We start from the raw sequence: 16,179 nt of genomic DNA on the forward strand, positions 1-16,179 counted from the left end.
CGTGAACGCACCGCGTCCATCCAAATATACACACCCGGACTCGGAGCCTCTTCGACGGGTGCCAGAGACGCTCTGCTGCAGGGCCTTATGATCCAGGGCTGATCCCCGCAGAAAGTCGCACGAACGAACCATGGGCGTGGAAGTCGAGACGATATCTCCCGGCGACGGTGAGTTCAGGAACCCGCACGTCTGACGCCTTCATTCGGCTGCTGGTTGTCGTTAACTTGGGGGTAACCTGCTCGGTTAAAGGCGTTAGTTAAGTGGTAACTGATCCTGATGTAACTGGGTTTCTAGAAGCTTCTGCATCTTATTGGCTGGGATATGTTGTCTAAGTACACGTGTGACATCTGACTTCAAATATATATATATATTTTATCAATGAATCAGCATCAAAATCTTAATTCGAATTTAAAAAATAAATTTATTTCAAGCAATTCTGTGCATTTTTTTCTTCTTCAATGCATTGAAAAATATTCCTTGTATAATTCGATATGTAAAAACAAATTTATTCTAATTTAATGTAGAAAAAGTGAAAGGTTAAACAATGTGTCAATGTTAAAAAATTAAGTTTAATAAATTCGATGTGCAATGTGTCGAGAAATATATCTGAAATTCAAATTTAAAAATGAAAATAAAGAAAACAGTATTAAAGTAAATAAGTGAATATAACTTTGGAATTCATTGAGAATCGAAATATTAGTTAAAAAACACTCAAAATGTAATCACTGTTGTTTTTTGCAGTCCATTTTTTTTGATGCATGAAAAAAATCATTGTAAAATGAATTTTGTAAAAAAGAAAATTCAATTCTGCCCACACCTCAAAAGAAAATCATCATAATAACTAACATTACATTTCTTTGCATTGATCTTTGTTTTTTTTAACTCGTTGAAATTTGTACAGCATCAAAATCTGACTTAAAATTAGAAAAACACTTACATTTTAAGTGCTGTTTTTTGCTATTTGTCTATTTTCTTTTTATAATGCACCAAAAAAAAAATTAGATGTAAAAAAAAGATTTAGTGTAAAATCTAATGTAGAAAACCTTACCGTAACGTATTCAATGTTAAGTGAAAGAAATTTGATTTGCAATAGATAGATAAACTTTATTGATCCCTCTATATATGTCTAGTATTATCTAGTAACAACTAGTATTACATTTGTTTTCACTGATTTTTTTTATCTTTCATTTATTTTACACGTTGAATTTTACACTGAATTGTAACAGCATCAAAATCTCACTGAAAATTTGAAAAAACCCTTTCAATGCACGAAAAATTAAAAAAAAAAAAATCAGAGTAAAGTAATTCAATGTTAAAAACATATCAAACATAAAAATAACAATGTTAAAAGATTAAGGGTAAAACTCTGATGTGCAATGTGTCGAGTAATATTTAATATTCAATGTTACGTATGCAATATACTTACATTAAATTTATTTACATTCAATCTTTTTTAAATTTAATTTAATTATTTTCACTCAATATTGTTTTTACAGATTCCATTCTTACACATGCATTTAGAAATGCATAGATGGCAAAAAAAAGTGTTTTATATTATAATTTTATATTCAAAGTCTAAAAGACATTCACTTCCATCATTGTCGCATGTGTGTCTGTATGTTCAGAGCTAGATTCTTCTGCTGATTAATGTGTTTTTAATATTTTTACTGTCTTCTTTTTCTCTTCTTGCACAGGAAGAACATTTCCCAAGAAAGGCCAGACATGTGTTGTTCATTACATAGGTAAGTGACTTTTATTTTGTTTAGTTTTCTTTATCCCTTCTTCCTGTCTATTTTGAATTCCCAATTTAAGACTCTTGTTTACATTCTCTGTCGTGCACAGGTCCGTTGTTGGAATATATATGTTTTATTCAGTTAAAACGACATCATGAGATCAGCATTGACTAGATTTTGCAGCACACTCATAATAAATAGATTCATTTTATTATATTTTTAAAATGCTTATGCTTCCTTAAAAAGTATTTTAAAGACATCAAACCAGTGTTATTTGGCATTAATTTGTCTTAAATAAAATTTTCCAAAAGTATGTCAAAAGTAAGATTTTATGTTTGTCTCAAATCTCAAAATATCTAATAACATTTGTTTATTTATAAATGTATTTTAACCAATGTATAATGTATATTCAATTATTTTTAATGAAGGAAAGTGTTACCAGATGACGTGTACAAGTATATTGTGCAAAGCATCATTCTTGCGTCAATAATTTGCATGTTATATTATTGTAATATTCAATTTTTGTTACATGTTGAGTCTTAAATGTAATGTCAAAGTGTTGAATTTAACCTCATGCTATAGGAATCCTGATGGGGGGATTCAGGATTTATTGACGGCCTCAAATAACTAAAGAATTCTGAAGTTTATTGAATGCTTATCATCTAAAAAAGAGGATGATAATTACATTTCTGAGTTTTCATTGTGATTAAGGAAGCTTTTGAATACTTGTCTGTCTTTGTTTAGCTGCACCTGCTACCACTTCCATTCAGGACCAGCCCAAAAACATGTATCTTCATGAGCTCATTATTGTGTACAACTGTTAAGAAAAGGATTGTGAAGGCATGTTTTTGCAAGTTGGTGATACAAAGGATTGTCTTATTAAACAACCAACTGCTAAAAAGTAGTTGAGCTAGACGTGCTGTTTAGGAAAAGTCAAGTTCAATCCCCCTTATTAAGCTTCTCTGATCTTTGACTGCACGCTTGAGCAAAGATAAACACTCAAAGTCAACTTTCCCTGCCCCCCCCCCCCAGTTGTATCAGTTGTGTCTGACGCATTGCAGCCTAAAATCCGAAGAAATTTGGGGAAATAAATTGAGGTTATGTTGCGCCTCGGGGTTGGCTGTCCAGACAACTAGGTCAGACAGAAAGTAAACACAACGTAATCCACATATCAGCAGTCTGTCTGGAAAAGGGCGCAGTTTATTACATGCCGGAGTGATTGTTGTTGCGTCACAGCGGCTTTGTAGTAAACAGGTGTGAGCGGTTCGGCGTCTTCCAAGATTTCTCACCTGATTAACTCAAAATGAGGTTTTGTTTGCGTTACAGTGCGAAAAGTAAACGGATTTTAAAAATGGATAGTTAAAATAAAGCCTATATGTTTTTTTTAAAAAGTAGTGTATTGTTAAAGAATGTTTTTTTTTAAACTTTAAACGTTGTTTTAAAGCCAAATTGAGTCCATAATACAGTTTTAAAAGCTGCTGGACTCTGGTGTATCTTTTACTTGTTCATTCAACGCTGCCATTTAACAGGTTTCATCGTTTGAAATGACTGAATGTTGCCAACTAGTGGCCAGAGGTTTAATTGCACCACACAAATGAATAAACGCAGGGAATATTTTAGAGTTCATTATAAAATAAAACATTGTTTGATTGTCTTTTTTATACACAAACTAAATTAAATATGAGCCAATTAAATAACTTTGAATATATAAACAAAACAAAACATTTTTTAAAATATTGATACAGTGCGATTAATTATAGATATAGTATTGGATATAAAAATAGCGATATATCGTTATATTAATATTTAATTACGCCCCTAGTAGGTCCAAAAAAAGTCTGTCTTAAATGTGCAAAAATTGTTTTGTGGTTTAAGCTGCAGCAACACACTATTCAATATAGTGGGGTTTTTATCTTCAAAAATGTATGGTTTTATTCTATTTACATACAAAAAAAAGGCTTAATATAAATATTTAAATAAATAAATAACAATTTATATCACAGGATATGTCCCAAATGTACTTGAAATATTACCAAATCAATATTGTCCAACAAGTCCATACTGTGCAAATAATAATAAAACTGAATTTTTGATAACAGTTTTGACTTCACATATTTAACCATGATTTAATATTTATCGTGCAGAAAAGATCCTAATTCCCTGCATACAGTTACTCATATTCTTCGCACATGACAGAAAATAGGAGAAAAACAGTAGCACCCTCTTTTAAACATTACTTTAAGAGTCAAATAATTATATTAAAATCAACCTTATTATCTTTAAGCTAGTTATTATCATTTAGTACTCAAAAGTATCAAGTAAAACACCACATTTTGGTAAATTCAATGGCAGAAAAACATTATATAATTGAAACTTTAATCAGTAACCGAAGAACAAACAACTTCGGGGTGTACAACAGTACTTTATTTTTGAGAGAGAATTATTATTCTCAAGCAGAGTTTTTTCTACAAACACAGAGTTTGATTTTGCAGTTTCTGGGACAAGATAATCCGATTTACAATTTGTCCTGATCTGCAGACTAATTCTGTTAACAACTTATTCAACCAATTTTGATGGATGCCTTTAGTCGTGACTTGTTGTTTGTTTGCAAACAGATCTCATGTTGTTTTCAGTTGTTTATCACAGTATGTGTTACTATCTAACTACTGATTTAGTTAGTGTTTCTACTCCTAGGAATCGATCACAATCTAGAACACACATGTCAAGACAGAGTATGTCCCGTTTATTAGCCATCAAGCAGATATCATGTGGCCCCGCGGTATTTATGAACCAGAGAATGTACATTACACACGGTTTAAAAGCTTCTTAAATGTCCCACAAGTCCCACGAGTCTTAAGACTCTGTATTAGTGCAGGCTTTTTCTTAACTTTGTTGGGGCTGTTGTGTTTGTCGCTATGTTGTCTTGGCCTTTTAAAGTATGTATTTTAACGGTGTATTGTTTAATTACAGATTTATTGACACATTTAGTTTACAAAGTTACTTTTTGATTAAATAAAACAAGCATATGTTTATTGAAAGATGGTCAATGCTCCTGATTTCCAGGTGATAACTTGATAAATAAACAAAACCTGAGTTGAATAATTGATAATCATTGTTTTTCAAGATTAAACATTTTATTTGTTATCAACAAAACAACATATCATTCAATTAAATTCATGACAATAAAATTCGATTTTGCTTAAATAATACTTATAGAGATGATATCATCAACCTAATCATCCATGTTTGTAGTTTACCATCAATAGTTTTAATTTCCTGTATACTTTTCTCTTTAGTTAGGAATATTTTTGATTTTATTAATATTATTTACATTCAAATGAGTACTTTTTTAACTACTACAACTTTTGTTGTGGTTCTAATGTGGTTCAAAAGGTGTTTTGATGATGGGAAATGTTCCAAATTCAGTCAGCAACGGATCAATTTAGCGAGTTAAAGGAAGGTTTCATACAGATATGTAACGCTGCCGTTATTATTTTGTGAATGCTGAAAAGCATCCTGTTGCTCTTTACGTCTTATTATTATTATTATTATTATCATTATTATTATTATTTTACTTCTTCTGACCTAAATTTTGTACCCCATCTCCTACAAATTTTATCCAATTTGAACCACTTTTATCAATTTCTGCTCGTTCCCGAAATGGGGGATATTTCTGGCTTTCTTTTATCTCTTCAACTCTTTCTTCTATTCTTCTTTTTCTACCCTTTTTTCCCATTCACTTGAATGAGAAAACTCTTCAACTCATGTTTCAACTCCTTCAACTTTGACCTTCACGTACATTCATCTACTCACACCTTCAAACTCTTATCAACACACTTGACTACTAGATACAATTCTACTATGGGATGTTTACAGATCAGAGTCAGCATTCACGCTGTATTTTCTTCTGGAAATGCACATTTTTCTAGTTTCATTTGTGATATAGATTCTGCCATTTCAAGATAGACTACAGGAAATAAGCTAACAAGTTAATTATGTTGTTATTATAAAGTCAGTATTATTTTCAACCCGCTCGACTGCGGCGAACGTCTGATCCGAACACGCATTAGCTCAAGTCATCCTCGTAAGAATGCGATCGTGTCAAAAATGATATGAAGAGCGAGCCCTGGAGGTTGGCTAAAGATTTGGAATGTAAGCCCGGACAAAGCCGTCCAGCTGGCCCCGCGAGCTGACTGCAGCCTGGCTCCCAGATAACGGAGGTCGGGTGAACTCTAATGGCGGGGAGAGAGGGATTTTTAACACGCCGTGGGATTGCAAACCACACGCATGCAAAACACCCACACACACACATTTTGCAAATCCCTTTTGATCTTCACTTTCTGCACTGGGATTCGAACCATCCAGACACACACACAAGAGCGCATGCCTGCTTGCATCCGAGCGAGTGACCCACTGCTGACTCTTTGCTTGTGGATTCCCTAAATTTGACCAGTCGTGTTGACTGGGCGGCAAAGTAATCTCCTTTTTTTTGGATGCATTTGCTTTAACTATGTGTTGAGCTTTCGATAAGAAACATTTTGAATCGTAGCAAAAAGTCTTATCCTGCATCAAGTTTTTTTTTTAAAGTAGTGTATTGTTAAATAATCAAATTTTTAAACTTTAAACGTTGTTTTAAAGCAAAATTGAGTCCATACTTCAGCTTTAAAAGCTGCTGGACTCTGGTGTATCCTTTACTCTTTCACTCAACGCTGCCATTTCGCCGGTTTCATCGTTCGAAATGACTGAATGTTGCCAACTAGTGGCCAGAGGTTTAATTGCACCACACGAATGAATAAACGCAGGGAATATTTTAGTGTTAATTGTAAAATAAAACATCGATTGATTGTCTTTTTTATACACAAACTAAATTAAATATAAGCCAATTAAATTACTTTGAATATAAAAAGAAAACAAAACTTTTTAAAATATCGATACAGTGCTATTAAGTATAGATATAGTATCGGGAATAAAAATAGCGATATATCGTTATATCAATATTTAATTACGCCCCTACTAGGTCCAACTTTTTTTTTCTTAAATGTTTTTGTGCAAAAATTGTAATAAAAGTATTCAATATAGTTGGGTTTTTATCTTCAAAAATGTATGGTTTTATTCTATTTACATACAAAAACGGGCTTAAAATAAATATTTAAATAAAGAAATAACAATTTATATCACAGGATATGTCCCAAATGTACTTGAAATATTACAAAATCAATATTTTCCAACAAGTCCATACTGTGCAAATAATGATAATAATAAAACTGAGTTTTTGTTAACAGTTTTGACTTCACATATTTAACCATGATTTAATATTTATCGTGCAGAAAAGATCCTAATTCACTGCATACAGTTACTCATATTCTTCACACATGAGAGTAAATAGGAGAAACACAGTAGCACCCTCTTTTAAACATTACTTTAAGAGACACATTTTGAATCGTAGCAAAAAGTCTTATCCTGCATCAAGAGCCTGCAGACGGCCGCAGCACAGAAATAGAAGCCGATCCTGTATCGGCGTGAAAACTCGGTGCGGCCGACGACTGATCGTGATTGATAAAGTCTCGACAAGAAGCCGGTGGGGGCCGATGAACGCAGTCGTAAGACCCCGAAGCGACAAGGTGTGTGAGCTTTGGTAGCAGCAGGCGCGGTAATATGATGTCATGCCTAAATGGGGGGACTTCATTCCTGACCATCTTTGAGATCCAGACTTGAGCGTGAAACGTGCTGGAGCTGAAACCTAATGACACTTAAGTGTGCGACAACAGAAATAGACGCACCCGAAACGGGGGGGCGTGGGGTGTCAGGGCGAAGACGAACTTCCCTTCCAGAAAGTCGATATAGACGTCGGGAATTTCTATTGACTTGATTATAAACGCTTGAGTTGATTCACTCGCAATCCTCATTATATATTGTTTAAGTTACAGTTTAGTTAGTTTCCTACATCATCTATTATGCAATATTGGGTAAAGTTTTTGAAAAGAGAAATCTGAGTAGAAGGTATATAGAGCTATAAAAAAAGATACAACTGTTTAAGATTGTTTCAGTTGGAAAACAAGATTATGGTAAATATGCATTACATAAGGTGAAAAAAAAAGAAATGGTAATAAGATAATTTTTCTATAGATTAGATAGTGTGTGCGATTAATTGCAATTAATCAATAACGATCATAAAAGTGCTTTATATTTTAAAATCCCATTAATACTTTTACTATTTAATTTCTTACTTTACTGTTTGCGTTTGAGTTGCTTTTTTTGTAGAATGATTTCTTGTGCTTTAGTTTTGGGGTAGAAAATAAATGTCGTTCACACCCTGATGAATGGTGAATGGTATTATTTATTTCGTCTTAACTTACAGCACTTTATAGTTCATGGATCTTTTACTAAATATGGTCTTACACTCAAATCCAGAAAATTGTGCCCGTACAAAAATATTCGGACGTATGAATCTGCGCGTGCACACAAATTAAAATATGTTTCTTTTGTACATTGTAATCAATGTGGAATTAATCACTGCCTTGGTCGTCCCTTTCCACGCCCTAATTTACATCTTTAAATCATCTTTAAATGAACGGTGATATTTCTCTCTGCAATCAGAAAAACAAATGAAAAGATGAATTTAAACAGTTTTTTTTCCGTTCATTTAAACATTTAAATTGAAATGAGTGCAGAAGAGTTCGGTGTAAATGTTTTTATTTTTCATTCAGGGTTATAAACGCAAATACTTTATTTACAGAGATGATCAGGGGCTTATTTGAAACGACTTCAAATGGACTTTAACAAGAATAAAAGTAAAAATCAGTTACTTATAGCACTTAGTATTGATGATGATGAAAATGATCTGATCGTCTGAGCTTAATATGAATGTGTGGCGTGGCTGCACAGCGTGAATTTTTATTACAGTTATAAAATAAAAGTGTTTTGTTTACAAATGACAAATTAACAAATCATGTGACGGTGTATTTATATAAGTGTGTTATTTCAAGGAGATCTTTTCAATCATGTGATCACATGAGGGAAACTTTGATCAATCTGAGGTGATCTTGTTCCACAAGAACGTCTGTGACTCTCGTAGAGAAACACTTGGAGCGATCAGGCGCTGATCATTTTGTTATATTACAAAAACAAGCTCATAATTTCTTTAAATTTTTTCTGAATAGCGTGAATTAGTGGATCAAAATATTCAGTATAAAACGATCGATGGTGTCTTAGGTGAATGAGAACATATTTATACGTTTTTTAATAATTTCATATCCACTCATGTCACTACAAACACTTGTGTGTGTTAATCTTTGATCAATATTGATCTTTAATGTAACTTGTAAGCAAAAGTGTCAAGAAGTCCAACCTTTTTTACAATCTTTTAGTTATTAATACATATGAACTTTGACTTTTTTTCCCCCAGTTATTCAGTTTACACAGCAATATTCAGCCCTACTAGTCGAAACTAAAGGTTGAAATTAACATGACTGCATCTGTTCAAGTCTGTTCAAAATAATTAGTAACTTTAAAAATAAACTTTTAAATTGTGTATTCGATCTTTTGATCTGCCACAATTATGAATTTAAAAAACAAACTTTAAAAAGAGGGTTTTTCTCTGTCATTTCTAGGTGAAATGATGATTAATTAATATTTGTATCTATTGGAAACCCAATTCAAAATGTTTATAAATATCAAATAAAGGCACTTAGCATTTGTTATATTGTCAACCAAAATGGAAGTCGAGGATGCAGAGTGTGTTTACGAAAAATGTGACATCTCGAACGACTGTTTCCCCTCAATCGTGAATGAAAAAGCATGCTCATTAAATTAGAGCAATGATTTCTTGTTCTCTAAATTACATTTTCCACTTCAAGGGAAAAGCGGTTTGAATGTCCAGATCCAGCATCGGAAACAAAAAGGCCCATTAAAGTGGAGAAGCTCCACAGATCCCTCGCAGCAACAAACCACCGGCGTCATTGATCCTCTTTACTGAACATCTGGCAGTAACTGCTTTCAAATTCCTTTAATTAGCGGCACTTGATGTATCAGCGATGCCAATGTTTTCTCTTTGTACTCACAAGAACATGGTTGTCCACGGACAGATAGCCCCCTCCATGCATCTCCGTTCACCCCCACCACCCTCAAGGGGGGCTGTGGGAAGGAGCCACGGAGGCAGTGATTTCTAGACAAGGGCGAGACAGGATACAGTAGCGCGAGTAAAAATAGCCCCTCCCTTGTGGACTACAGCCTGCGGATTTAGCTCAAACCGAGCTCCTCTTGAGGCGCGAGTGGCTCCCACTTTATTTTTGAAGAAACCCCACCCATGCTTATCCACCGGGCGACGACGAGAAAGTGATAAAGAGGGTTCAAGATTAGCTGTGAATGTTTTTTGTTTTTTTTGCCTCTCTTGCCAGATATAGTCTTGTAGCTTGAGTTTGTTGAAGTAAAACTAGTGGTATGATGGGTTTTTTACTAATAAGTTAATTCTCTAATTAATGTATTTATGTATTTTTATAACACAACTCATGTATACAAGTTGTTTTCCAACCAAATGAAGTAAATGCGCTTGATGGATCTACTGACTCCTTTAAGAAACATCTTAAGACGTTTTTATTTGTTCAGGCTTTTCCTTGATTTTCTGGAACTCCTGTTGTGTTCTCAGTTTTATCTTGATCTTTAAAATATATACTTTATTGAATATTGTTTTGACTGTTTAAGCGCTTTGTGACCCTGGTCTGGAAAAGCGCTATACAAATAAAAATTACTTGCTGACTTACTTAAGGTCACAGTATGATGATCAATATTATGTCTCCAAGTTTGAAATAGTAGATAGTAGAAAACTGGTTATGGGGTCGATGAGGCCTCATGAAAGTACAGTGTCTTCATTGGGGAGCATAAGAAATATAGAAATAATCACTTTTTTTTTTCTTTTTTTCTTGTGAAATTATATTATCGTTTTTATACTTTTTAAAAATAATAATAAAAATAATTTCTTTAATCTTTAAAAAATAGATATTCCTATATGTATTTATAATATGTGTATACAGTATATTCTTTGTTACTAAAATATTAAAATATACGTCATATCGCTGCCCCTGAATCATGATACGTATCATATCACCAGATTCTTGCCAATATTCTCCCCTAGTCATCGTTTCAAAAAAGGCCACTAGATGGCACTCTCTGCTTCATAATCATTGTCCCCGATCTACTAATTCAATAAAAACCTGGAATCTTGTTGATGTTTGAGTGCCATCTAGTGGCCTGTCAAAAATGAAAACACTGTATCATGATACACACAAGCCTCTACAAAGTAATGCATCTTATAAGTATATTTAAATACCTAATAAATGCCGCCATTTTCCCAGTTTTAACATGATATTAAAGCAGCAATATGTAACATTTTAATATTATACATTGGTTTATTTGCGGCGAACGTTTCATTTTGAAGTGTAGTAAGATTCTCTCACTACTATTTTAACGATGCTTTTAAGTACGTAACCTAACCTGGGGGAGTCTGTAGTCGTGTGACCAACAAACTTAGCAGCAGTGGGTAAGGACAGTGTTTTTATAGGAAGTACTGAGAGTATTTTCTGAAGTTACTAGGAAGATTAAAACGACACAACAAGAGTACTTTTCTGGTTTTGTAAACAAATGACCATTTTCAAAAGGCAGTAATAAAGGGAAAACAGAGATTTTTCGACACTCTGGGAAGCCGTAAAACAGTATTTTCAATCTTACATATTAAGTAAGTTAGAAAGTAATATGTATTTATATAGCGCTTTTCCAGACCAGGGTCACAAAGCGCTTAAACAATCAAAACAATACTCAATAAAGTATATACTTTAAAGGTCAATATAACACTAAATAGGGTTTCAAAATAAGAGCAAATTGCCCCAAAAATGATGTTATTTCTTTTTGACACACGATATCTTGAGTAACAATCACTCATCAATAATTCATGGGCGTGGGGGATTGTGGGTCATGGTGGTGCCGGTCGTCCTGGAACCACTTCCTCCTTATACGGGACTTTCTGGCTCTGGTGATAAGAGAGAGAACGAAGAGGAGGGATCCTGAGCAGAGAAGATTCATGGGAATACATTTTCCATGGCAAAAAAAAAAAGAATAGTTTTCTCTCTGATTTGATGTATTGCTACTAACAAAACAAGTCATGAAAAGAAAGTCATCATCCTAACAGTGCAGACTTTGGCTTCCAAATGAGCGGTTTCATTCATCACCAACAGCTGTTAGAACTAATGTTTACACCTGCATCTATTTCTGCAAATCTAATGAGTCGTTCACTCACTTAGCGCTGTTATTAGGAATTATAATCTGATCTGGGCCAGTATTTGGGAATCTAATCCAGCTACGATTAAGCGGAAAATCCATTCAGAGAAAGAAAGAAGAAGAAGGAACTTTGAAGGGTTAAATATGACCAAAGTATGTGTTTAGATGAACATGTATGATAACAGTAGAGACATATAATACACTCCCGGCGTCAGAGGCTTCCCCGCACTGGCAGGTGTTACTTGTCTCGGTGTCGGCACTTCTTGACTCCAGGCCCAGACCCCCTTAATATCTGGACTGGTGCGATTCTTGGAAACGACGGGCCCACTAAGTTTAGGCAGGAGCGAAAGGAGAGAAGCCGTGTACAGTAGAGTGTTCAGGCCCGGATCTTACATGAAAGCAGACACTGATCGTATACCTTCTTAAACGGCAAATATTCACACTCGCCTCGGTCTTGACAAATGGATGCGTCACTTTAAATGGCTCTGGTTTTTGTGTTTGTTTGTGTGAAAGTTGCTGTACGAATGGAACTTCAAGATGAATGTGTTCTTCCTCTGAAAACAAAAGTATTGACGGTTCCTGTCACGTGACAAGATAGATCTGCAGGTTTTTGTCAAGTATTTTTAAGAAGTTTGATAATGTTTTGATGCTGAGAGATTTTATTTCTAATTAAATGTCTCGATTGTAGCAGATCAAGAGATTTATATATATAGGAAAACAGTGTCTTACTAAAGTTATTAATTGTTTTTTATAGATTAAGTTCTAGTCATTTATTGTGTTTGAGGCTCAAGTGTTTGTTTCAACCTTTAGTTTCCACCAAAACTGGTAAATATTGCAGTTTTATATTGCCATTAGGTCAATATAACGTGTTGTAAAACATCCAATAACAAGTATTATATGATTCTCTAGACCAGTCAACGCTTACTTCAAGGTTTCAATTGTTTTCTCCTCGACAACTCAAACACAAAAAGACCAACAGCAAAAAAAACAAATGGATTTTCTACAAAAAGACAAACAGATTCAGCAAAGTAAGATATTAAAATTAGAGTCAGATTAAGTCATATTAATTATCGCAAAATTTGACAACCCTTAGTTCAACCTTTAGTTTCTACCAGAATTGGTTAAATATTGCAGTTTTATATTGACATTAGTTCAATATAAGTGTTGTAACACATCCAATAATAAGTATTATATGATTCTATATGATATTCATATTTAAGCAGTAATTACCGCAAAATTTGATAACCCTAGTTATGATATTCAACTATGAAATTTGCACGACTACAAATCCTTTGATGGTAGATTTTTCGACTGGGTGACCTAGAATTATTTTGGATTACTTGCAGAACTCATGCAATATGAAATATGCCTCAAAAATAATCACTTCTGCAAAGTATTTCAAGATTATTCATAAGAAACAGACGTCTTTGTAATGCTTCATTATTTTAGATTCCTTAAAAATTTGACATTTTTTTAGTAGATTTCGCAAAAGACTTACAATATTAATATTTACTCAGTGTGACAGTACAGGTGAATAAAGGAAGAATGTATTTCCACGCAGGTTTTCTGGAGAAAAGTGCGAAGGAGTTGAGTTATGAGGCTTAAATGACTAATAAAACGAGGCCAAGTCTTCTAAAGCTCCCAGTGGTTATCATGCCTGAGCGGTCAGTCTGTGTTCTGAAGGAGTGCAGTCAGCACTGTACCGCCTTTGTTCCCCTGTTTCCCCCTGTGGTCTAGATCCTGGCAAGCAGTGGCCTAGTTAATTTTAAAAATAATCCACTAAACCAGGCCAGTGCTTCCTGATTCACATTCCCTTTGTCCGTCTGGGTTACTTAAGCGGACCACACGTCCAGATTAAAAAAAAAAACTCAAGTAAATAGGTTCATTTGCACGTTTCGTTCATGGGCTCACTGGAAATAAATGCCTCTTTTGTCTCTCAGGTATGCTGCAGAACGGAAAAAAGTTTGACTCCTCTCGAGACAGAAACAAGCCTTTCAAGTTCAAGATCGGCCGGATGGAAGTCATCAAGGGCTGGGAGGAGGGAGTAGCACAGGTGAGTCTGTGACCTTTAACCTAGTTGAGATTTTATCGATCGATAAGCACAAAACGACGAGACGTCTTTCATTGTTACTCTTTAAATGACAATGTAAATTATTTTTTAGTTATAAATGGACATCAACAGAAAAAATAGGTTTTATAATGTCTAAGACTCATGTCAAACTCATGGCCTCGGGCGCCAAACCTGGCCATCCGAGTTATTTTAAGTGGCCCTCCGGATTGTTTGTTCAAAATCAAAGCAGGTTATTGTTCATGTTGATATGGTGACCTATAAAGATACAGTTGTTGAAGACGGATTAAGACTTTGTTTTGTGAATGAGAAAAAAATATGAAAGAATTAACTCGATAAGTACATTTTTGTTCGTTTTCCGCAACTTGGACTATTAATAATATTTGGTCCCCTGTTGGATTGAGTTTGACATCTTTGTCTGTAAGATTCCCTCCTGTTTGAACTGTGATGTGATTTTAAAAAAAAAAAAGAAAGACAAAAATCATGTTTTAATATGTTTTCGGTTACTTTTCATATGTACCGGTTTTATAACGAGAACTTTTATGACTAAAGCAAGTAGTATTTGAAATCAGAATTATATATATATATATAAAAAAAATGTATGTAATATTGCGATCTAGTTTTTAATGTTATAATATCAAGATCAATAAATGTCAAACTATATTCACGACAATATTCTTTGTGGATAAAATCCATTTATTTCAGTTACTTATTTTACTACATTAATTAAGCAGATAAGTGCAATAAAAAAACACAAACAAGTCCACATTGAGTGAAGGAGAACTTGAACTGCCTCGACTTAAATTGTTGTGCCGTATTTGTTTATGTCAGTTCTAGTTGACAGCTGCTATCTAAACAGGTCTCAAACTGGTCCAGAAGAGGGACGAGCCGATACAGGTTTTGGATCCAACCAGTCAAGCACATTATAGTTGAACCAATCAGGCGTCTGAAGACAGTAATCAATTGAGGTGTTGCTTGTTTAAGCCGACACCTGATTGGTTAACTCATGTGTGCTTGACTGGTTGGAACAAAAACCTGCACCGTCTCAGCCCTTTTCTGGACCAGTTTGACACCCCTAAAGGGTTACGATGACCTCCAGTTCTAACTAAATATATTGATCCTTGATTGAGTCCTCTTTGTTTCAGATGAGTCTGGGCCAGAGGGCTAAAATCACCTGCACACCAGACATGGCGTACGGAGCCACGGGCCACCCGGGGGTCATCCCCCCCAACGCCACTCTTATATTTGACGTGGAGCTGCTGAAGCTGGAGTGACGCCTGAGGTCAACACACCCAGGTTTTTAAGCCTAAAATAAGGCAGCGATCGCCCCCCGAAACCTGTTTCCACAGAAACACCATACCTGGCTGCTACAAAACCCCACTTACTGCCTGCCTGCTTTCCCTTCTTCCTGAGTTCAATATTTAAGTCCGTCTCTCGCTGGCATCTTATGAAAGATAAACCTATATTTAAAAAAAAAAAAAAAAGACTTTTCAACATTCATTAAACATTTTAGATGTCTCTCTGTTAATTGCTCATTTTATTTTTTTTTAGATATAATTTACAGTTGTAAATTTTGTTGAATGGAAATAAAAGCAAGCATCCGTCGAAAACTTTTCAATCATAAAGAACACTTTACTGCCTTACAGTTACAGCAACAACAATATGGGGGAGGTTCTAGCTCGCTTCCCTCGCGTAATGACTGGGCATTAAACTCTATATACCACTGTCTGCATTGCCACTTTGACACAGGCCTGTTCCTGTTGAATGCTCTGATACATGTTGCTGTCTTTAGTATATTTTATATCTCTTCTTAACATGTAATGCAAATAAAAGCCCGACTATCAAACCAGTCCAATACTGTACATAACTCTGCTGGAGCCGTTGCCAGACCAACTGTTGAATAAAAAAATGGCATGTACTGTATTGAGAGAAACGTCTTCTGTCGTCATTCTGAAGCAGACGTGAACAACCATGTCTTCTGCAACACTGCCACCTGGTGGATGATCAGTGAATAACTATTTGGCTCAATAATTGCATTTATTTAACTTTTTTTGTTACTCTCTTATGCTCATAATTTGGCTATTGATTTTAAAAATCCGGGTTGAATTC

At 34.6% G+C, this 16,179-nt stretch overlaps 1 protein-coding gene across 1 annotated transcript; it reads left to right on the forward strand.

The window, feature by feature from the left end:
• Positions 1-16,003, forward strand: fkbp1b (FKBP prolyl isomerase 1B). Its single transcript, XM_087812429.1, has 4 exons — positions 1-167; positions 1,695-1,742; positions 13,943-14,055; positions 15,216-16,003. The coding sequence occupies exons 1-4, from the start codon at positions 131-133 to the stop codon at positions 15,342-15,344; spliced, it is 327 nt and encodes a 108-aa protein (XP_087668555.1). The 5' UTR covers positions 1-130; the 3' UTR covers positions 15,345-16,003.
• The last annotated feature ends 176 nt before the right edge of the window (positions 16,004-16,179 follow it).

The sequence above is a fragment of the Callionymus lyra genome, chromosome 17, assembly GCF_982586985.1.
Source record: "Callionymus lyra chromosome 17, fCalLyr1.hap1.1, whole genome shotgun sequence".
Lineage (NCBI taxonomy): Eukaryota > Metazoa > Chordata > Actinopteri > Syngnathiformes > Callionymidae > Callionymus > Callionymus lyra.